Source organism: Acinonyx jubatus, chromosome D1 (genome assembly GCF_027475565.1).
Source record: "Acinonyx jubatus isolate Ajub_Pintada_27869175 chromosome D1, VMU_Ajub_asm_v1.0, whole genome shotgun sequence".
NCBI lineage: Eukaryota > Metazoa > Chordata > Mammalia > Carnivora > Felidae > Acinonyx > Acinonyx jubatus.
In genome coordinates this window covers 86,953,721-86,977,804 of record NC_069390.1, presented here as the reverse complement: position 1 = coordinate 86,977,804, position 24,084 = coordinate 86,953,721, and the positions used below count along the sequence as shown (strand labels likewise).

The following is a 24,084-nucleotide window of genomic DNA, read 5'->3' as shown; positions in this document are numbered from 1 at the left end:
GAAGTACCTTACCACGACTTTCTCCAGCAAGATACTGCAGGGCTGGTAACACCAACTCTGCCCAGTTGGGGGCCGCAGAGAACCAGCTATTGAGGGAGCTGGCTGGAGAGGACTGCCAATCCAAAACCCGTTCCTCCAGCTAAGGGAAAGTAAAGGCAGAACTCAGTTACAGTTCTACTCTACACCAGCAATTCCAGAGATGTGCCAGAACAAGCCAGAGTATATTTGCAAGTCACAAAGCAAGTTAACTGCAGAGCTTTGGGAGGAACCCAAAATTATTCTTCTCTAGCTTGAGACCGTTAAAGTTTTCCACAATTCAAAAACTCTGACGTACACCTGATTTTTCCAAAACTCTTACCATAGGAAGGCTAGCCTGCCCCTCCAGCAACAAGATCTCTAATAGCAAAGAGAAGAAACTGGAAGATATTTCATTGATTCCAAGGCAAGGCTTGAGATCTTCAAGAGGCCTAACAAAGGAAAAAATATGTAAGAACAACCAAAAAGATGAAGACAACATCCCCAGATGGTTTAGGCCCTCTAAACCTAACAGTCATAGAAAAGTTCAGTAAGGGACCACACTATACAAATTCCCCAGCAGGTCCCCTGGGACTCAGGTCTTTTGTGGTGTGTGTGTGTGTGTGTGTTTACACAGATTCAACATATACCAGCTCATTCCACATGAGCACTAGGTACACTCCCCAGGTTAACCTTTCACCCTTGAGCAGGTTATGTGTTGTTCACTTACTCCTCCTTGATAGCAGGTATAGCCAGCGGAGAAGGGGCCTGTGAGAGAGGTGGGATCCCGTCAGCACTGCTTAAGGGTTCAGCCAAATCCTCTGCCTCTGATTTGATCAGTTTTATTTTCTTCTTCTTCTTCTCCTCTTTTTCCTTAACCTTTTTTTTAAGGACAGCCAAGTCATATAGTGCTGGAAAGAAAAGGCAACAAAAATCAGAGAACTGCATTTTGTACATCAGGAAGCAAGGGGTGTTATCTGCATGTTATTTTCCCAACACCCACCAGTAGAAGAAAGAAAAGTCTTAGTACTAAGACATTTAGTTTTTTTTGTTTTGTTTTTTAACCAAACCTAGTGAGAGATTTTACAGGTTATAAAGGTTTACAGGTTAACTTTAGCACCTATTAAAGAGACAAAGATCTACTGTACTGATTTTATATTCATTTCCACCTATAAATCCACAAGATGCAATGATAAAAACAAAGGTTATCAGCAAGAAGGAAAGCTGTAGTTTCATTTATTTTTGCCACATGTAAGTAGTCTACGTAACATAACACCACAGTCAGATAATGACTACCTACAGAGGATATCAATTACCTGCTAGAGAGCCCTTCCTGCCAGCATTTACTCGAGTCATGATGTCATTGAGAGTCAGGTCCCCTGTCAAAAGGTCCGGATGATCCTGGATGTGATATTCAGAGATTTGTTATAGAGGCCCAAATAAGGAGCTAAAACTGCCAATGATTTTGCCAATTTACCTAACAGATACAATCAGATGTTGGGCGCACTTGAGGAAATCATGCTGAATCAAAAAATGTATGGAGATTAAAACTACTGCCCTGCGTAATGGGGCACAGGAGAACTCAGTTCCAACCTTTCTACTACATAGCATCCAGTTTATAAAGCTCTTTTGCATTCCTTATGTTATGTGCTCTTCAAACAGTCGTGTTAAGTATCACTGTACTTTACAGTCTGAGAATGGGGTTCAGAGAAGTTAAGGGATTTGCTGACTTCCAGGGTGTGACACTTCCCATCTCACCTTAGATGGCCTGCCTTTTCTTCCTCCCCTCAAGCCAGATGGACTGGCTTGATTGCCCTGGCATTACCCTGATTCGGTCAAAGTGAAGGAACAGAAGGAGTAAAAAGTGAGAAGAGCACAGGATTTGACCCCTGACTTCCTAGCCAAAGGGGCAATGACAAGCCCCTTAACCTCTCTGAACACAGGTAAAACGGACATAATGATCCATGTACCAGTTTTGCTGTAAAGATGAAATCAGACGCTATGTTAGGCATCTGTCTTCCTATCTTTGCTGTTAACTAGCCTCTACTGTTGCTCCTGTCCCCCAACAGTGACAGAAAAGGAAGCATAAATAACGATATTGTCACTACCTTCATCTTTCAATAGCCAATCCAAAAACATTAGACCGAAAACCTCTAACAACCACCCCACCCAATCTTACTGGTTGATGTTTCCGCTTCTCATGGTGCTTCTTTAACATTATCTTCAGGTCACTGTCCCCCAGTTCTATTTTATCTGAGAGAAAACGAACCAAACCACATGGACTAGGTCATTCACTAACATGATGCTCAAATTCACATCTTTCTGGCCACTTGTGATACTCAAATATAACATGTTTCTCCGTGTTTCCCTTCTGAGTCCTGTGTACTACAAGCCCAAACAATCTTGAAACAGTCACAGGATCAACTCTTCAGCTTTTCACTACCTCAATCAAGAACAACGACCTCAGTTACTCAGCTGCTCCAAAACACACCAAAAATTAACATTCTTCTTTGATTCCTACCCCAATTAAAAATTCCTCTCTCATTTCACAGACATTCTAAGAAACTGCTATAGCTCTGGTTACCCCTCTTGTTCTATTACTGAACTGCTCCTAAGTACTATTTTAAGAATCTACTTTCTTTAGCCGAAAATACCAGCTGATCAGCAACTAAGGAAAAGTTTCTAAACAAAGGAAGAAAGGAAGGCCTACCTAACTTGTAAAAAAGTGGAACTGTACAAAAACTTCTCTCAATCTCCTACTTCTAGAGAGCACTGCTTCAGTTCCCTGGCAGGTAAGAATCTAGCGCCCACCTCTATCTAAGGGAGTTCTCAGATCTACATCCTGATCTCCCAAAACATCCACGGCATCACTCAGTTCTCACCTGCAGTTTTCATATCCGTGGTTGAAAGCGTGGGCACCACCCTCAGGGGCACCGCAGGGCTAGGAGAACGCGCTGGAGAGCTCGGAAGCCATGAGCTGAGATCTTCAAAAGAAAATTTTTCTTGTAAATCCAACGTGGCTGTGGACTCCAATAGGGGAGATTGGGTAAGTGGCCATTTGGGTTCAACAAGGCTAAGCCAACAACATGGAGGCCAGGGTTCCACCATTCCTTTCTGACCCTTCTCCAGACGAACTGGAGCACACTTAGGTCATTTAAACGGCTCTTCCAGGAAGAGAGACTTCAACAGAGTGATGGGGTCGCATTGCAGCAGGCCAACAGTCACTACTACTCTCCTGTAAGGGGAAAAGCAGTTCTCTCAAGTGGCACAATAGGACCAGACAGGCCTACTGTGGAGAGCCCTGCTGTGCAGGGATTCATCTCATCTAAGCTCAAATGCCACTTAAGTATCAATGCTAAAAAAGGTATGCACTCATACCCCATCTACCAGGAACATCTCGGTGCCCAAAGACTAAGCGGTTCTGAGCCCCATTTTCCACCCCCACCAAAGACAGACAACTGAGATGGCTTCCTTGCTGGGGAGATAAATGGCTACCACTGGCTCCAACTGAACAAGTTGCTGGTGTAGATCCACCACCCCAGGTACTCCAAATGCCCCCAGACACTCACCCTCTTCATCAGAGGACAGGTCTGTGTCACCACACTCCTCCTTCACTTCCCTCAAGACCTTCAAGTAGCGCTGCTGGGTCCGCCACTCCCGCTCCTCAGGGGTGCGGGATGGTGAAGGGCGCTTCTGGCGGAAGGGAAGGGCCGGGCCACTCCGTCGGGCCATCTCCAGCAGGTCCTAGGAAGCAATCAGATGAGGATACATGTCATCATCCAAAGCTTGTTCTGGTGCATTCCCTGGAGACTACATCTTCTTCAAGAGAAGACATTGTTTAACAAGCTCAAGTCCCTCCCTTCAGATCACAGAGATGCACATAAGAGAGTATGTCCAAATAAAAAGGGCCTCTACTGATTACTATGTTGCAAAATATCTTAAATCTGAGGGGTGAACTGCTCCTTCAAGAATGAACACTTTTATACCAGTCACCCAACTATTTCCATATCGAATCTTAAGGACCACTTAGAACCGTAACAACTTTGCCTCAAAGATTACCAGACTTACCAGATCCCAAGGCCATGAGGCCTGATGCACTATTAATCCATCAGGATATCTGGAGGCCTGTGTGCTCTCATATAGCAACTGCAGAGCAACCTGCTTCTTTTTAATAATCCAAGATGGATCTCAAAGTCATTTGTTTACCTTGGTAAATACTGAAGCTCTGATATTTCATCAATTTTAAGAGGTACTTTCCCATATTTTCACATCTCTGAAATCGGGCTACATCTTAAAATTAGTTAGAATGATATAGCCTAACTGTTTCATGGCTTAACTGGCAGCATTTTCCTCTTAGTGCTTGCTACCTTTTGTATTTGGTACCTGAACCAACCGTTGAAGTCATGAGATCTGTGCGTTCACTGTCCACATCTGGTATCTAGTTCCCAGCATTACTTACATTCCGGGAAGCCAGGATCTGCTTCAGCAGCCTATGGAAATACTGCTGCTGGGAGGTGAGGTATCGCTTGTACTGGGACTTGAAGCACAGCTGCCGGTACTTAACCACCTCGGGGTTAAAGTGTCCATCTTAAAAGAACAGAAGTACAACTACATATATCTAGATATATACCTAGATATCTATACCTATATACACATATATATACATACATATGTACTGACAGGTCAACAAATATTTAATGCATGCTTAAAGTGTGGTAAACTCTGTATCAAACTAGAATACAGGACAGGGGGAAAGAAAACAATCTATGTCAATGTGGGGTCTACAGTCCAATAAGAGACAGAAAATAAACAGGGGTGCCTCAGTCAGTTGAGTGTCTGACTCTGATTTCCGCTCAGGTCAGGATCCCAGGGTTGTAAGATCAAGCCCCGCATCCAGCTCCATGCTGAGCGTGGAGCCTGCTTAAGATTCTCCCTCTGCCCCATCCACCACTTGCATGCTCTCTCTCTAAAATAAAAAAAAAAAAAGAAACAGGCAAACAGGTAAATAGTCAACTCTTGTAAGTACTATCGGAAATTAACGTGAAAAAATTGTAGAGAGTAAGGAGGAGTTTCAGGAAAGGGATCTCTAAAGAATGAGACATAAAATGAAGTCTGATTAAAGCAATTGTGGCAAAATGTTAACTGACTGGTAAAAGTTATACAAACGTTTTAAAAAGTTTCATTAAGAGGAAAATAAATTGGAATTTACAAATGAGAAGTAAAAATGGTGAAAAGGCGAAAGGAACAGCCTGTGCTAAGGGAGGACCTGAAGCAAGAACGAACTTGGCATGTCCCCAAACCTAAAGAAATGTCTGCATGACTAACACAGAGTGGGCTGTAGCTAGGGGGGGCGTGCGATGCCTGAGGAAGCTGGGTGGAGATCCAACCACACTGAAACTTGCAGGTCACAGGTGGAGCTGGATTTTATCCTAAGTGGAACGCAAATAATTTGAAGAGGTTAAAGCAGAATGACATGGAGGGAGGAAGAAGGAAAACTACTGCAAGGGTCCAGGTGAGATGATGGCGGCTTCCCTCCACACTTAGAATAAAAGCCAAGGTCCAAAGATGGCCTGGCAGGCCTTCACGATCTATCCTGGGCTACTTCTGGCCTCATCTTCACCAGTCTCCCATTTCCTCCCTCTACCCCAGCCCCAATGGCCTCCATGCTGTTTCTTGAACAGGCCATGTATCTGACTTTCTCAAGGCCTTTGTACTTGAAGTTCCCTCTACCTGCAATGCTTCCTCCTAACACCTAATATTTTCACGGCTTGCTCCTCCTACCCTCGCTAAGCCTGTTCTGCTGTCATCTCATCAGAGAAGCCCTGGCCAGCCACCAGTTCTAACACAGCTCCTTACCATCACTCTAGTCCCATTACCCTCCTCTTTCTTTGAAGTACTTAATGCCAGTAAGTATTTGCTTGTTCACCATCTATTTTTCCTTCTCCGAATGTAAGGCCATTACACCTCCACAACATTGAACAATGTCTGGCACGTACAGAAGTAGAGAGACTTGAGATATATTTCTGAGAGAGGGATTAGACCTGCTGATAGTTCTGATGCTGGGGCAGGACCAGGGCAATGGGAAGGTCAACTGAACATGGTACCCTGTCATTGAACCTGAGCATCTGAAATCACTGCCTGAAATAAACAGGTCAAGGAGAGGTCCACTGTGGACGTGTTAGACTTGAGCAGATGGGCCATGATGAGAACTGAGAGGGCAAGATTCAGAAGCTAAATCTTAGAAAAGATAAAATGAGGGATCAAATTACACAGTGTTTTTCTTTTTCCGCCCAACCACCCTAATACTATCAAAGGTAAGTAATAATAACAAATGCTTACAGCAGACCTGACAACCACCACTATGTAAGGACCTTGCATATATTAACTCACTCGATCCTCATAATAACCCCATAAAAAAGGCACTACTAAATCCTCATTTTACAGATGAAGAAACTGAGGCACAGAGAAGTTAAATAATTTGCCCAAGTTCACACAGCCAATAAAAGGGGAATCAGGTTTCAACCCAGGTAGCCTAGCTCCAGAGCCCAGGCTCTTACCCACCTTGCTATGCTGCCTGCTGTAGGGAAATAGGAAGTGTGACCTTCAAGAAACAAGCCCAGAGGTCAATGCTATTGATGCTATTTGATATATAAAAATTAGACTAATATCTTTTTTGCCTCTGTATTTCTTTAAAATTCTATTCCTTCAGTTTTTAGTTTCCCCCACTTTTTGAAAGCTTGGTTGGCTCAGTTGGTTAAGCATCTGAATCTTTTTTGGCTCAAGTCATGATCAAGTCTGTGATATCAAGCCCCATGTTGGGCTCCGCACTGACAGCACAGAGCCAATTTGGAATTCTCTCTCTCCCTCTCTCTATGCCCCTCCCCTGCTCGTGCACTCGCTCTAAGAACAAATAAACTTAAAAAAAAATACCATACGTCTGTTAAAAATATTTTGTATGAAGTAAATACAATTGAAATTATTAATAATTATGGTAAATTAAAATCTTATTAAAATTAACTTAACTGCCTTTATAATTCTTAATATGTCTACTGGAAATTTTTAATTTGAACACATGGCCCAAGTAATATTTCCATTGACCAGTGCTGGTCTAGATAACAAGGAGAAAAGGAGTAGTACCAGATGAAGTTGGATAAGTGGGCCGAGGCCAGGTCACAAAGAGCCTTGAAGGCACTGAATTTTACTTCAAGTGAAGGCAACTGCTAAATATTCTGCAAAGTGAGTTTTAAGAAGCTCACTCTGGGAGCTGTGTGGAGATGGCTGCTAAAGCAGCCCAGACAACAGTCATCAGTCAAGAGATGGTGAGTGAAAGAAGGCAAGTAAGGAGGTAAGAAAGGAGCCTCAACAGCAGGAACAGACAAGAACAATGAGTGGATGAGCGGTTAGCAAAGAAAGTGGGGTAGGGGACAGGGTGTCAAAGACACAGGAAGACATCCAGGCCAGGGAAGAGCCACTGATACAAAGTGGGGGAAAGTCTCAAGATGGAGGAAGTGGTCAAGACAACAGATGCTGTGCTCTACCAGGGTGCATGGCTGGCTCAGTTAAGTGGCTGACTTTAGGTTATGATCTCATGTTCATGAATTCGAGCCCCACATCCAGCTCTGCACTGACAGTGTGGAGCCTGCTTGGGATTCTCTTTCTCTCTGCCCCTCTCCCACTCACACACACATGCACGTGCGCTCTCTCGCTCTCAAAAAAAAAATTTAATTTAAAAAAATAAAAGAGACATGGAGCAGGAAAAAATGCTCACTGGAACAACTGGTGAGATACGAGCATGGACTATATAACAGTATGTCAACATTATGTTTTATATTAATATACAAAATCTAAATACAGAAAAATTGTGTTTACAGTATTTCTGAATCTGATCATTTGTGGTTATGTAAGACAATGTTCTTATTCCTCAGAGATTAATGCTGAAAAATTTAGAGATGCAATGTCTGCAATACTTTCAAATGGTTCAGCAAAACAATGATGGTAATCATATATGCAGTAATGATGAGAGTAAATGTGGTAAAATGTTAACATTAATAGCTGGTGAACCTGGTGAAGAACAGAACTGACCCTCGAACATGGATTTTATTTATTTATTTTTTTAGTGTTTATTTTTGAGACAGAGAGAGAGCATGAGTAGGAGATGGGGCAGAGAGAGGGAGACACAGAAACTGAAACAGGCTCCAGGCTCTGAGCCCTCAGCACAGAGTCCGACATGGGGCTTGAACTCACGAACCATGAGATCATGACCTGAGCTGAAGTCGGACGCTCAACTGACTGAGCCACCCAGGCGCCCCTAAACATGGGTTTAAACTGTGCGGGTCAACTTATACGTGGATTTTTTACAGTACATGCTGTAACTGTATTTTCCTTATGGTTTTCTTAATAGTGTTTTCTTTTCTCTAGCTGACTTTATTGTAAAAACAATTTATGTAACACACACAATATACAAAGTGTTAACAGATTATTGTAAGTAAGGCTTCTGGTCAACAGTATAGGCTTTTAGTTAAGTTCTCGGAGAATCGAGCTATACACGGATTTGTGAGTGAGTGGGAAGCAGGCACCCCTCTGTCTGTGTTGTTTAAGGGTCAACTGTATATGAGTGTCCATTATAAAATCTTGGGACTTTGTCTATTATGAAGTCTTCTGTAGCTCTGAAATTTAAAAGTAAAAAAACGTTGAAGGGAAAGAAGAAAAGCAGACACTGGTGGCATTAGTAAGAGCACTCTCTGTGAGGTCATAAGGTAAGAGCCATGAGGGAACGGAAAGAATGACTGAAAGAGACAGCTATCTATGGATACCTTTCAACAAGTTTAGAGATTAAAAGGCAAATGACAGAAGACAACAGAGAGGACAGATGGTTGAGGACTTTTTTTAGTCTGAGACCCCTGGTCGCATCCATAGGCTGAAGAAGAGCATGTGGAGTGAATAGCGAAATAATGTGAATCCACAGGACAGAAGGGATGGTTAACTGAGGAAAAAAGGTCCCAGAGGATGTAAAAGATGAAAGGATCACGAACACAGGTTAATCTTAAACAGAAGAAAAAACTCCTCCTTCCTCTGAGACAAGTAAAGTGGGTCAGAATGGAAATGAACACAGGGAGCTGGGGTGGAGGTTGGAAGTGGGAAGTGAGGAGTTTATGACACAAGATCCTTTATGAAACAGGAGGATATTTAAAACAGAATCAGGAAAGATAACCCAAGGTAAAAGAATACGGGAACACAATGACAGCTCAGAAAGAACTAACAACCATGGAACTGCAAACATCTGCAGCAACACTAGACCTGAAATAGGACAGTGGTCAGGGTGAAACACACAGGAATTCCTGTCTTGACATTCCTTGTCTGTATCCTCACCAGACAATCCTATTGTTTTGTGTTTGTGTAGTGCAAACACTACACAAGTCCCTGACAGAACCCCTCTAAAACCAGGCAAGCTCTACTGGAAGAGACGGTTTACTCCCACCTAAGGCCGCTGGCTGCAGGAAACCTTTGCCAACTACAGAGGAGAATTCCTCTTTAAACCAATAACCCACCAAATGAGGGAATGCTAGTTTTAAAATAGCCGAGGTAATGAAAGATCTGCAATGATAAGCCTGTTCCCTCCAGGCTTCTGTAGCTATCACGTTGCCCAGTTTAACAAAACTCAAGAAGATGCACTGTACTTTCAGGACTGCCTGCCAAAGCAAAGTCACCCCAAAGAGGGGAGAAGAGGCTTCCCTCTGCTTCTCTCCATTGGAGAGCAAATGGTGGCTTAACAGTGGCCCCAAAACATTCTGCAATCCCCAGTGTAATAACAGATTCAAGCAAGGATCATCAATGGATGTTAAACCACTGAGTAAACCAAAGGCTTTGGAGTAAGAATAATATCACATGGTCCCAAAGTATTAATCCTACATTTTCCTTCTTAATTAGGAAGGAAAAAATATACTGTTACAAACAGTATGTCTGGCAGATACCACTTAACCAAGACATCAAACGCATCATTACCAACATTGAAAAGCTGACATCACGTGCCTCCTGAAGTGATTGGGGCGGGGTAAAATTTCCCATTTAATATTTGTGGCAAAACGTTTAACCCAAATCTAATCATGAGAAAACAAGACAATTCCCCAGAAAGCAGGACATTTTACAATTCAAGTGCCCTGGACTCTTCAAAACTATCAGTGTGTTTTGTATGGAACCACCCAAATAGCCAAAGCAATCTTGAGAAAGAAAAAAAAAAGCACAAAATATCACGTTCCTTTGTTTCAAACTACACAGTGAAACTACAGTAATCCAAACACTATGGGACTGGCACAAAGGACACACAGATCAATGGAACAGAACAGAGTCCAGAAATAAACCTTCAAATTATACAGTCAATTGATTTACAACAAAGAAAACAAAAATATACAATGGCAAAAAGACAGTCTCTTCAACAAATGGTGATAGGAAAACTGGACAGCTACATGCAAAAGAATGAAACTGGACCACTTTCTTACATCATATACAAAAATAAACTCCAAGGAGATTAAAAATTTAAATGTAAACATCAACACTCCTAGAAAAAAAACACAGGCAGTGAACTCTTGGGACATCAGTCTGAGCAATATTTTTTTGGTTCTCTCTCAAGCAAGAGGAACAAAAGCAAAAGATAAACAAATGAGACTACATCAAACTAAAAAGCAAAGGAAAGCAAAGGAAACCATCAACAAAACAAAAAGGCAACCTGCTGAATGAAGAATATATCCGCAAATGATTTATCCAATAAGGGGTTAATATCTGCATCATATAAAGAGCTCCTACAACTCAACACCAAAAAAAAAATCCAGTTAAAAATGGGCAGAGAACCTGAATAAATATTTATACAAAGAAGACATTCAGATGGCCAACAGATAAGTGAAAAAGATGTTCAACATCACTAATCACCAGGAAAACGCAAATCACAACCACAAGATACCTACACCTGTCAGAATGGCTATTATTGGGGCACCTGGGTGGCGCAGTCAGTTAAGCATCTGACTCTGGATCTCTGATCAGATCAAGATCATGATCTCACAGTTCCTGAGATCAAGCCCATGTTGGACTCTGCACTGACATCACAGAGCCTGCTTGGGATTCTCTCACTCTGCCCGTTCCGGCTCATCCTCACTCACTCTCTCTCTCAAAATAAACATTTAGGTGGCTCAGTCAGTTGAGCATCCGACTTTGGGTCCAGGTCATGGTCTCATGGTGAGTTCAAGTCCTGCATCGGGCTCTGTGCTGACAGCTCAGAGCCTGGAGCTTGCTTTGGATTCTGTCTCCCTTTCTCTCTGCTCCTCCCCTGCTCACTCTCTCTCTCTCCTTCAAAAATAAATAAACATTAAAAAAATTTTTTTAAACATTTAAAATTTAAAAAAGAATGGCTATTATCAAAAAGACAAGAAATAACAAGTGTAGATGAGGATGTGGAGAAAATGAAACCTTTGTGCACTAATGGTGGGAACGAAAGATGGTGCCGCCACTGTGGAAAATAGTATGGAGTTCCTCAAAATGAAGAAAAGAACTAGCATCCAGCAATTCCACTTTTGGGTATTTATATGAAAGGACTGAAAACACTAACTCAAAAGTGTATATGTATCCCTATGTGCACTGAGTCAAGCCATGGAAGCAACCTAAGTGTCCATCAGCAGATGAATAAAGATAAATATATGGATAAACATTTTACATATACATAATGGAAATTATTACTCAGCTTAAAAAACAAATGAAATCTTGCCATTGAGACCACGTGGATGGACCCAGAGGATATTATGCTTCCTAAAATAAGTCAGAGGAAGGCAAATACCATATAATTTTACTTTTATGTAAAATCTGAAAAACAAATGAGCAACTAAAAAAACAGACTCCTAGATATAGACAATGTGGTGACTGCCTTGTAGGGGGGCAAGGGTTAGGCTGTGCAAAACAGGGAAGGGGATTAAAAGCTACAAACTTCCAGTTATAAAATAAGACAAAAGAATACAATGTATATATAACACAAGAAATATAGCTAACAATATGTAATAACTTATATGGTGACAGATGGTACCTAGATGTATTATGGGGATTACTTCAGAATATACATATAGAATCACAATGTTGTACACCTGAAACTAACATTATATGTCAACTAAACTTAAATTGAAAAAAAACAAGTCATGCTTTTGAAAGACAAAGAAAAAAAGGCAGAGGGCCCCAGATTCAGGGAGCCAAGAGACATGAAATCCAACACAATACATGAACCTTGAAGAGATCCTGAATTGAAAGACCCACTATAAGGCACCTGGGTGGCTCAGTCACTAAGGATCTGACTTCGGCTCAGGTCATTATCTCACGGTTCATGAATTCAAGTCCCACATTTGGTGAACACGAGCCCTGCTTCAGGTAAAACACAAGCTCCACTTCAGGTGAGCCCCACTTTCTTTTTCTCCCTCTCTCCCTCTCTCCTTCCCTCCCTCCCTCTGGGGATTCTTTCTCTCTCTGCCCCTCTCACATGTGCCCTCTCTCTCAAAATATAAATAAATAAATAAGTGACCACTATAAAGAAGATTTAGGGAACAAATGAGAACACCTGAATGTGAGACAGTCTGTGATCTTATTTGCTCAGTGCAAAATTTCTTGGGTGTGGTAACGGGGCTGTGATTACACAGAATGTCCTTGTTAAAGGATACATACATGCTGAAGTGCCTAGCAGGAAAGTATCATGTTTTCTGCAGGAGAAAAAGGTGTATGTATGTGTGATGCACAAATACATACATCCACATATGTACATGTGGTCAAGTAAATGGTAAACTATTTCTAAGTTTTCTTAAAGCCTAGTCATAAAGGGTGCTGTAAGACACTAGTAATGTTTTATTTCTTGATCTGGGTTGTGGTTACACAGTTCTTACTACAATCAATCACTTATGATTTATGTTTCCTATGTAAGTTAAAAATTTTTACTGAAAAGAATGGCCTAGGCAAAGTATTGCACACAACCAGTCTCTGAGCCAGTATGTGTTCACAAAAATAAGTTCAATAAGTGAAGAAGGAGTATTCGTGTAAGTGAATGTGTTCCTACTTCTCCCACTCCTCTCAACAATAGAATGACAAGCAGCATACCTCGGAAAAGCTTCTGGGCAATGTGCAGAGGGTTCCCAAAGCGGAAGTTCTCCCCGCTGAACAGGGCTAGGATGAGCTGATTCTGCTGCTCGAGACTGTCTTCAGGAAAGTGAGGCAGAAACTGCTGGAGGTGTTCACGCTGAGACTCACTCAATACTTCCTGCCATGTTGAGAGGCTGACTACATCAAAGAATATTTCGGGCTAGGAGAATTCAGAAAACCAGGAGAAAAACAAGCTTTTAACTTTTCCTGTGAGCGGTAAAATATACAGAACAGAAAATTTACCATTTTATCCATTTTTAAGTGTACACCTCAGTGATATTAAGTACATTCACAGTGCTGTGTAAACATCACTGCATCCAAGTTCTTAAGTTTGTTTGAACCAAAGTGTCAATTATCTTCATTCAATGCTCAAATCTTAGAGAATAATAAAGACTACATATAAACCACTATCTTATACCCAACAGTAAATCATAATCCAGAGGAGGGGTGCCTGGGTGGCTCAGTCGGTTAAGTATCTGACTCTTAATTTCAGCTCAAATCACGATCACACAGTTGATGAGATCAAGCCCCAGGTCAGGCTTTGCGCTGAGTATGGAGCCTGCTTAGGATTCTCTCTCTCCCCCTCTCGGTCTCCCCTTCTCTCTGTCTGTCTCCCCCCGACTCAAAATAAACATTTTTTTAATGTTAAAAATAATCCAAAGGAAAAACAATCTCAGTAAAGAGAATTTCATTTCTGCCAACAAGGGGTATGATGGACAACTGAATTCAGCTTAAAATGAGGGGCAGCAAACAGTTAACATGGGAGAGAACTTGAGGAGTTGAGGTCACCTCACAAGAGAGACCAGCAGCAGGATGGTATACACATTGCCTGGAGGGGAAAACAAGCAATTACAATGTTGCTTAAGACGTGCTAATGTGCATATAAGCACATAGGAGAAGCACACCTCCCAGACTCTAGATGTCAGGGAACATATACCAGAGGAAGTGACATTTAAGGTAGTTAATTAAGGGATAAGGAAAGGGGAAAAAAAAGATGATGAGGCAGGAGAGTTAAAAGTCCACAGAGCAGGGGTGTCTGGCTGGCTCAGTCCGTAGAGCACGCGACTCTTGATTTCAGGGTCAGGAGTTCAAGCCCCACATCAGGCACAGAAATTACTTAAAAATACATAAATAAAAATTTTTAAAATCCACAGAGCAAAACCATAAAAACGTAAGAATTAATATGAAAGAAAGGACAGCAGTTACCTGCAGGGAGAATGAAGAGGGATGAGATGGGCGCTTGAATGATACTGCTTGAATGGGCCCATTCTACTTCTTAACCCAAGTAGTAGCTAGTTGGGTGTTTTATTACTGCTTCAATTGTATACATACTGTAGAAACATGGATTTTATATGCTCTTATGATACATCTCACTTTTTTTCTTAAGTAGGTTCCATGCCCAACGTGGGGCTTAAACTCACGACCCTGAGATCAAGAGCCACACTCTCCACCAATTGAGCCAGCCAGGCGCCCCACATTTTACTTTTTTTATAATTAAAAGAGTTGAGGCAATGTATGGCTAGGACAAGAACACAAATGAGGGGGGGGCAGCAGACAGAAGAAAAGAGGAGCAAGGGACCTATAAACGTGTTAAATACTTGTGACATTATCCTAAGGACAACAGAGAGCCACCAACGTAAGCAGGAGACAACCCAGAAATCCAACCACCTGGTAGACATTTCTGCATTCATGTACCATTGCACCTCAGTATCCAAGATCTTCCCCTGTAAATCTATTTTTGCATACCACTTTATGCCTAGTATCTCAGTGTCGGGCAGAGTAGGTACTTCATAAAGTGTTTGCTGACTAAACGAATAACATGAAGAAATTTATTTGAAACAGTAGGTATAGAAAGCATGGATGAGAAGGATATATATGTCAACTTCAGTAATTGTTACTTCAGGTGGCAAAGAGAATAAATGGTGGCTTTAATTCTATCTACAATGTTTGACATATTATGGAAGAAAAATCTGAACCAATTATAACTAAGTGAAATTATCTCCTAAAATTGGATAATGCACAAATAAATGTTTGCTAAATGACACTCTATACCTGTTCTCTATAAGTAAAACATGGTAAAATAAACAAGATAGTTAAATACGTTTTGGCATACGTAGTGCCTTGCATATTAATAAGCACTTAATAAGTAGTAGCCACCTTAATAATGATGCTGTTTACACAGCCTACCCGTGAAAGAGGCCAGAAGCACACAAATCTCCATGCACTATTAACTGACTACAGGGTTACTTTATTAACAGAGATAGTATGTTTGGGTTTTGTTTCATGATCCACAACGTGGGTAACCAATTTAATGTAAACACAACCATAATTTTGTCCTTAAAATATACAATTTCTTGTTAATTGGTCAAAATTGGTTAAAAACAGGGCTTCTATAATACTATCATACTGACATATTATTAAACATGCAAGATGTAGCTTATAGTTTCTTCTTTAATCAGAATGTTAAAAATTTTATGTTAAAAAAAGAGAGAGGGGGAGGGAGCCAAGATGGCAGAATGGCATGGAAAAAAGAGAGAGAGATCACTCTGAATGCAATATATAAAATGAAACCAAAGAGAGCACGAAAGACTGAAAACTTGTAGGGTGTGGAAAAGGTTTAGCATAGCAGTTATACACAAGGCGACAGAAAAAGGTGGTGGCGGTGCTACTACTTACATCCTCCAGAAGGTCCTCAGGCAGACTAACCCTGGTGCCCCCCAGGAGGCAGTCCTCCATAATACGTGTGCCATGGCCATCTCCACATGGACCCAGTTCCAGGGGATCCGTCAGCATATGGTCCAAGGAATCCATTGTTTATGTTCCACAGATAATCTAGACAAATATATATGCAGTCATACCTCTAGGTATACCAAAAGGCAGGAATCCAAGGGATCTGGCTGATATTAACACTCCTTCAGAAAATATTCTGGCCCAGAAAATAGTCAATCTCAAGTCTAGTTTTATACCTTATCCTCATACCCTAAGTGTAACTACACACCTCTGCACTCTTGTACCACTGCATTCTTATCTCAATCTTCAAACCTTTTCTAGTAGGTCTCTTACTGCTCAGAATGCTTCCAAATCTACAGAATTTCTTACACCTTCATTTTATATTTGAGCAAAATGAGACTTAGAGATTAAAGGATAAACAGATCAGAGTTCATAATTTAGACTTCTCAGGCCAATAATCTCTCCGCTATAAAATAATCTAACAGTTATTGTTTCGTTTTTTTAGTAATTCTTTGTTGTACTTTCACAAAGAAAAATCTCTGACAACCCATATAGACTAGTAAAAGTCAAACGCTAACAGTAAGTCATTTAATGAGGACCTATTAAGTCCAAGGCCTTTCATGTTTCTCATTTAATTCCTACAACTGTGTGAGACAGGGTTATCATATCTATTCTAGAAATATTAAAATTGAGGATCAAAGCAGACAAATAAGTTGCCCAACCCCAGGGGTAGGACTGAAACTCAGGTTTGCCTGACTACAAACAGATATTCACTATACCTCCTGTATAAACTCTCAACTGAAATTGTGAAAAGGGAGCATGGTAATATGACTTTAGTCCACATAAACTCCAGGCTTCCAAGCACTTGATCATGACAGCCAGTAAATTTAGTAGTCAATCTGACAACTAAAAGGTCCATCTGATATTTATAACCATGTAAATGTAATGTTGTTTCTCCTTCCTATAATAACTGAACGCCGCTAGTCACCTTTAGAAATGTACATATTAACACATTTTCAGAGAGCATTTCCTTAGGCTAATGGCTAGAAATCAGCTCTACAACTGCCATAGGATTGAACAAAACTAACAGGACCACAGGGAGTTTGAAAGGAATCACTCTACAAACATTTGCTAATCCCATTCTCTCTCCTATTCCTACCTCTCTCCTATACCTACCTAACAAGCGCATTAAAATGGAATCTAAAAACAGACTTAACAGTCAAAATGCCAAACTTCTAGCTTAATCTCGGTGAAGTTAGGCAAATCTTACCTTGCCGAGTGTCAATTTCCTTATCTGGAAGACAAAGAGGGGTTGTACCAGGTCCTGTGTACTATTTCCAATCTTGGAATCCTACAATAAATTATCTCCAGATGGATAACAGTTTATATGATTTAATGCAGTCATGTAAACACAGTATTGTAATGAATTGATTCCAAAATCCTTAAATGATAAAAAACAGAACTGTAATACTACTAAAGTAAGCATCTTCCCACAAATTATTTCAAGTTATCTTTTAGAGATTTCAGATTATGTAAAGATACAGCAGGAAGATAAGTGTTGAACAAAGCAGATGGTCTCCAAGCAATTGTACTCCATCACCTTTCAGTACATGGAGAATTACAACATCCTGAACATTCTTGGTGCCTAAATAACCCAAGCAGGTGAGAAAGCACATGACACATGAGTTTAACAAAACTTTAAAACACAAAAAAAAAATTTCTGCAGCAGCAACCGATGTTCAGAGTAGGGTCCTCTTTACAGAATTGACATAGAACAGGGTAATAACTGCAAAGCCAATGTTCTACCGCACTCTTAGGAGGAGGATCGCCCGTTTCACAACTTTGTTCACAGTTTCTTCAACTACCATGGAGGTGTAGCTAAATTTAATCTATCTGAGCGGCAACCTTTGTCCTGCTACTATTCTGAACAGGATCCCAAAATACAAAAAGCAGGTAGCTGCCAGAGGATTTGAACCCCGGAAGCCAAGGATTTCTAAATCCTGTGGCGTCCTAGCCCCCTTAACTAGACCCGGAAGGCGTCTACCAAGGGCCTTTTCTCTGTACCTGGGCTAGCCTGGCCTCCTGGACCCTCCCGAACGCAGAAGCTAAACCCGTGGCTGTTTCCGGAGCAAAAGCTCTCTCCAAATCCGCCGCCCCAGCAGCAAGTCCCTCCCTAGCCAACCCCGCCCTGCCCAAGAACCGGGTCCCGCCCCTCTAAGCTGCACCTCAGCGCCCACGGCCCCTCCCCCACACCATGCCTAACCCTAACCCCCACCCACCCGGCCGCCCGGCTCCCAACACGCTCTTTCCCCGGTCCCTGGCCCACAGGAGCAGAGAGCCTCAGAGGCCCAGCCGCTCCCTCCCCCGGCTCCCCGGCTCCACTTTAACCCTTTCACCGCCCCGGGCCCGCCCTCACCTGAGCCGCAGGCGCGGGTCTCCCTACCCGCAGCGCTTCTCGGCCCGCGGGCTCCTGGACGCGCTCGCTCCCGCAAGGCGTCTCGGTGCGCGCACGCTCTGGACTCGGGCGGCGGAAGGGGCGGGGTTTTGCGGGGCGGGGCCTGTAGAGTGCCGGGGCCAGTAGAGTGCCGGGGGCGGGGCCGCGCGGGGCGGGGTCTGGGGCAACGCGAGCCAGCGCTGCTCTATATTGGGCTGCAGTTTGCAAGCTGCCTGTTGGTCTCACCTGGCTTGGAAGCTGCCAGTGTCCGTCCGTAGTCTACCTGGCTGCGAACTGAGGCCCATGAATGAGTGAATGCAATTTTATTAGCCAACGTTTGCAGAGAGCCCTTGCTCCAGACACTGTGCTAAGCACTTTCTATCCCCTATCTTTGTACTACAGCTGTGTGCTCTTATGCACTATTCTCATTTTACAGCTGGGAAAATCAGTTTCTTGAGTTTCAGTGAGGAGAACGCAGACTCGGAGCCTGTGCCCCTGCGTGTCCTCATATCTTCCTCCTGTCCCTGGACCGCTGACTTTCGGAAAGAAAGTACACACGTCGAAGAAATACATTTAAATTTAAACTAAATAACGTTCTTGTTAAGAATGTAGGTCCCTTTCGTATTCACCAGGTCTTATTTAGAACAGCTTCAGACTACTTAATCCACAGCTACTCCCACCAATGTTGTAGAAACCATACTCAGCTCTCTCTACTGGATGGAAATGTCAGGAAAGCTGGCAGGCCAAACTAATGTTCCTCCCTTGATGGAAAACAGCGGTTTCCAAACAAAGCCCAGTCTTTGCTCCCCTGCTAGCTGCCCACCTACCCTTAGTCCCTGCCACTTAGACCATGGGAAAGTTCTTGAATTAGGAACCACCAAGTAAAAGGGCAGGGGAACACCATTCCATAGTTGTCATCCCTAAGTTCCCTTATGTTGGGTCTCTGACCAGACCCTGACCTGAGTAAACCAGAGTCAAAACACCGTAATAATATTAAAAAAAAAAAAAAAAATTAACCATCTCAGTAGCTTCACACATACAAACAAGGAAGATGTTTATTAAAAAAAAATATTTATTAATTTTTACACCTGCTGAGTAGCACAAGACTATTAACACTATAACTCACTGAATGTACAATAAATGTTCACATTTAAATAACAGGATAGGGTCAACATTTTCAACCTGTGGGTCAGCTTTAGCATCTCATGAAGTGCTTTTTAGCCCTAGATATCTTGAGAGTTTTTTGAAAGGATAATTCCAAATCAGAAAACAATTCAAGATCAAAACAATAGGTTTTTCCAGAATAATAGGAATTTTACATGATGAAATGTCTATTTATGTGGGCACAAATCAAACAATAAAAATGTAAAATCTATACGTAACCTACTCTGAAATTTTCACACTGCACTGATTGAAGTTTAGAGTGCCAATGCGTCTGAAGAGAGGCCACAATATAAACATTGGCTACACACATTTTTCCCCCATATATTGGTCTTCAGATGGCTTTAATCTACCATCTCTTCAAATCCAAGTCCTTTTGAAAATCTATCAACTTGGAATGAACGTGCAGAATACCTGATCTTAAAGAAGTGTTGTTTGGCTTTACCACCACCTGCATCTCTGGTTGATACAAAATAGTTTCAGATCCTTTACTTACTCCACATAAGGACAAAAAAAAGTAAAAAAAAAAATTAAAATTAAAATTAAAAAAAAAAAACTTAGATGGCAAAGAAACAGAGAGGTCCTTCCAAAGTATTTTCTTCTGTGTATTTTACAACTTGAAATAACTGGCATAAAATGAACATTCCGTTCAGTGACAGATTTCTATTTTAATCAATAAGTTATTCCTGAGGGAAGGGGAGGTACCTTGCTGGTTCAAATTAAAAAGGACCCAACAGGGTCAAATGTAAGGTGTAAAAATTAAACTGGACCTTTGGCAAAGTCTAATATTCCTCACCTAGTCTTTCTAGATCGGACACTAAGATATTTACAATCATTACACTGTGGGACTTTGGGACCCAGAGTCTCTGTTTTGTGACTCAGGGTCAATATTTTCTATTGAAAACATCGACATTACCTCTTTGTTACCAAAGATAGAGTCCATCCCTAGTTCCTACACATTTATCAAGTAACTTTCTCGTATTCTCTTAGTGCCCAAATTTTCAGGGATAACTGAATGGATGAGGTCTCAAAAATAAAGTGCAAAATCTACATATTAGTAAAGTTATTTCAACAGAATTGTTTCCTTTCCAGGAAGGTATCTTTACTGTGATGAAGCCTATACTTTTAATTTACAGAATGAGTTTTTACCCAGAAATGTAAATAAAATAGATTAGCTAACTTCATTTGAAATTGAAGTTAGGTCTTTCTATTCTGGAGTGGTAAGTTCTATCACACAATAAGTACTCTAAAAATGCGTTAGTATGTCACAAAAAGTTGTTAAAATACATTCTGATTTCTGCGATGTTTTATGTGTACAATTGGAATGTACAGTAAAAAGAAGGGAAATACTTTCTCCCCATTGAATTCATAGTTAACAAGACTGCAAACAGGAAGACATGTAAAAAAAAAAAAAGAAAACAAAACTGTCACTGAGCAGATTTTTTCCCTCTCCCAAATGACAGTGTAAGATACATAAAGATTAGATTTCTTCCATATCCCTTATAATTGCCTTGACATATAAATGGTCCCAATATTTCTATTTTTCCCCTAAGTGTGAAGGTGGTCATCTTATCAAAAGGTCCAGATGAGTTATAATATGCAGAAGTTAAAAGTGTTAAGAAATAAGGAGGGCCACTTTTCCATCCAACCTTAAAGAATGTTCATTTTAAGACAGCATGAGAAGTATTCAAATACACTGAATGATGTGAGTTGAATGTACACCTGGTAAGATCAAGGAATTCATCCTTCACCAGTGAATGGTAAATGGATCCTGCAAGGCAGGACAAGGCTTCAGTGCTTTCCACTTTATCTATACATAATTATCTTAGTAATTTTTCTTGGTACCGATATCTTGAATACCTCCTTCTTAATACACCACAACCAGAGAACGGGAGGCAAAGCTTTAATGTAGGAGTTCAAATTCTGCTGACATCAAACAAACCTTTTCTCTTACAGGGAGTCTACCATTGTAGACTAAGAAAGTAACTTCTATCAGAACAGGAGGTTCTGGCCTAAGCTGCTGAAGGCCAGCATCTGTGCAAAGCACTACCAGTAATGGCCTGCCAACAGTTTTCCCTAAGAGGCAAGTCGTTTTGTTTTGTTTTGTTTTGTTTTGTTTTGATCAGCAATAAGAAAAATCTAGACAACAATTTTTCCTTCAGAACATCACTGTCAAACCTATTCATCATTTTTATTTTCATATTCAATAGGCTCCCTTTGTTAAATTACTGAAAATGCAAACTCAGAAGATGAAGCAGTTCTGACCTAATGAAATGCCCCTCTCCTATGGTGCCATGGCGCGGAATTAAGAAGTCCAGTGGCCATGAACTTGGCACATCCTTTCTCCACCTTTGGTACAAACGTGATACACCACTTAATATTTCCACAAAGGAAAAGTAAAGCCCACCAATGTATTAAAAAAAACAACTCAAGAGCAAGGCAAAGTCTCTCCACCTTGAAATCCACTTTCCGCTTAAAGGTCTCCATTCCATGTCAGAAGTTCCTAGGGTTTGAAGAGTCATTTTGGTAAAGATGACCTTGATAAAAGAAGCCCTGGGGTGTGTACAGTGTCAAAACTGTGGTTTCCAAATTCTTGAGTGAATGATAAATCTTAAAAAGAGTTCCAACTGTTGGAAGCTTTCAGACTTCTGAATGAGAAAAGACATGATGTGACTGCTGGATTCTAGCTCCAGGGTGGAAGTTAAGGTTTAGTGATATGCACTTCACTGCTCCCATTCCCGTTGGTGGTGGCTGTAATGATGTACTGTGTGGGCTGCTGTTGGCTGGTGGTCTGGGGGTCCAAGTCACCGTGTGTGGCTGGCTGAACCTGGACTCCCGCAGAGAGAGCAGAAGCTTGCTTTTCCTCCAATTCTGGTTGACCTTCTGATAACACATAATGACCCTAGAACAGAAAACAAACAAACAAACAAAAGATCTTTAGAAATCTGAGGTCTAAAACTGGTGGGGAGGTTCTTGGTGGAAAGAGAAAGAAGGAATAGGAAAGGAGATGTTACAAAGTAACACCAAAATAGACACCTATGTTAGATGTTTTATGTAAGTGCTTTAGAGGGGATGGATCAGAGTAAGAGACTACAAAGGTAATTTAAAGGAGCGCTTTGATTGTTCTACCAAATGAGACAGTGAAGAGCTTCAGGTACAGAAATTTGCATCATGACAGCAATCTATGTAGCAAAGGAAAACACGTGCTATTGTACTACTCCTAAGAATTTTGAAATTCATAAGATTGCTGTCTGTAGATTAATTTTTTGTTTTTTGTTTTTTGTGAGTTTCTTTGCTAGAGTAATACAAAATACATCACAGAAGAGATAAAGTTTCCTTAAAGAGGCAGAATGGCTCCCAAGACCAGTAGTCAGGGTCAGAGGTTCCTAGACTTCAGAATTTCATAGATGAGCAAATTAAAAGTAATAATAAATATTCCCAAATTTTATTTTACCAAGTAAAGTCATTTTTAAGACACTAACTGTCAAATGAGAGAAATTTTAACACTCAAAAGCATAGGAAGAATACAATCGCAGAATGAAGTCCCTTACATTGAATAAATTTAGCTTTATGGAAATATGCATTGTCATTATTCTTTCTCTGATCATGAAACCTTCACAGACCTGGAGCTAGCTAGTCCCTTAAGTTAACATTTTTAAAGAATGTGTCCATTGGTAGGGTGATTGGTCTGCTATATAGGCTAGAAAAAAGAAGTCAACGAAGAAAGCCCAGACAGTAGCCTTTCCAAGCACTGTCCAGAACAAAAGCTATAGCCAAATAACCATTTGTTATATCTAGGGCCATGTGCTCTGAGTGCACACTCATCAATCTCTGATAATGATCTGGTTTCCCATGTGGGTCTTTCTCTAACAGGAAGGGGGCTGTTTCTCCACTTAGGGTCAATGAACTACTAGGTGGTCCACAGGTAGGCTTTAGAAAATCTACAAAACCTGGAAAATGTACCTTAAATGTATGTGTGTTTCTGTGTGTGTGTGTATTGTGGCAGGGAAAGGGGAACATCCTTGGCTATAATCAGGTTCTCAAACGAGTTCCTGGCCAAAGAAAGGTAAAGAGTCAGTGGGTCCCATAGGCAGTAAAAATTTCACTGATTATGCCAGCAAGACTATTCCATTTTATATTAGTTATGGTCTTCACACTGACAATAGTGTTACTCTGGATTTATACATCTCTCCTAAGACTAGGGAATGTGAGTTTGTGTGCTGAGAAATGGGTAAGCTCTGAGCATGCTCTGGGAAAAACAATCAGGTTTTTGAGGCCACTAGACTACCCTGCTGCTCTCTGAGACTTCTTGGGAAACAGTCTTCCCTGGAAGACTTCCCAATATCCCTAGCCACATACAAGTATAATTCTTAATTTAAATTTATATATTCTGTTTTCTAATTACTTAGAGGCAAGCCAGAACAAACCAGTGAAGACAAAAACAGAGATAGCAGATACAATCAACATTGACCTGCCTAATCTAAATATAACAAGATAATTCATGGCAATGTTTTTCACCAGGAAGGGGATTGAATGTTTAAAAGAGTTCAGGGGCACCTGGATGGCTTAGTCGGTCAAGTGTCTGA

General features: G+C 41.1%; 2 protein-coding genes across 12 annotated transcripts in view; both read right to left on the bottom strand.

The window, feature by feature from the left end:
* NFRKB (nuclear factor related to kappaB binding protein) overlaps window positions 1–18,438 on the bottom strand; it is a 42,693-nt gene extending 24,255 nt beyond the window's left edge. For 6 of the 9 annotated variants that reach the window (XM_053203863.1, XM_053203867.1, XM_053203865.1 and 3 more), the window contains exons 1-12: window positions 18,320–18,438; window positions 17,174–17,254; window positions 15,850–16,005; window positions 13,132–13,333; window positions 4,475–4,602; window positions 3,585–3,759; window positions 2,898–3,035; window positions 2,195–2,268; window positions 1,332–1,416; window positions 746–926; window positions 359–467; window positions 13–139 (exon numbers count right to left, since the gene is read on the bottom strand). In XM_053203863.1, coding sequence (XP_053059838.1) covers window positions 13–139; window positions 359–467; window positions 746–926; window positions 1,332–1,416; window positions 2,195–2,268; window positions 2,898–3,035; window positions 3,585–3,759; window positions 4,475–4,602; window positions 13,132–13,333; window positions 15,850–15,984 — 1,354 coding nt within the window. In that variant the 5' untranslated portion in view covers window positions 15,985–16,005; window positions 17,174–17,254; window positions 18,320–18,438. Of the gene's footprint in view, window positions 1–12; window positions 140–358; window positions 468–745; window positions 927–1,331; window positions 1,417–2,194; window positions 2,269–2,897; window positions 3,036–3,584; window positions 3,760–4,474; window positions 4,603–13,131; window positions 13,334–15,849; window positions 16,006–17,173; window positions 18,075–18,319 lie in introns of those variants that run through there. The other 3 variants (XM_053203866.1, XM_027036915.2, XM_053203864.1) reach the window with 2 other exon arrangements.
* A 951-nt stretch (window positions 18,439–19,389) lies between these two features.
* The window catches only part of PRDM10 (PR/SET domain 10), a 100,858-nt gene continuing 96,163 nt past the window's right edge, over window positions 19,390–24,084 (bottom strand). For all 3 annotated transcript variants that reach the window (XM_053203862.1, XM_015067259.3, XM_053203861.1), the window contains one exon: window positions 19,390–22,400. In XM_053203862.1, coding sequence (XP_053059837.1) covers window positions 22,200–22,400 — 201 coding nt within the window. In that variant the 3' untranslated portion in view covers window positions 19,390–22,199. The remainder of the gene's footprint in view (window positions 22,401–24,084) is intronic.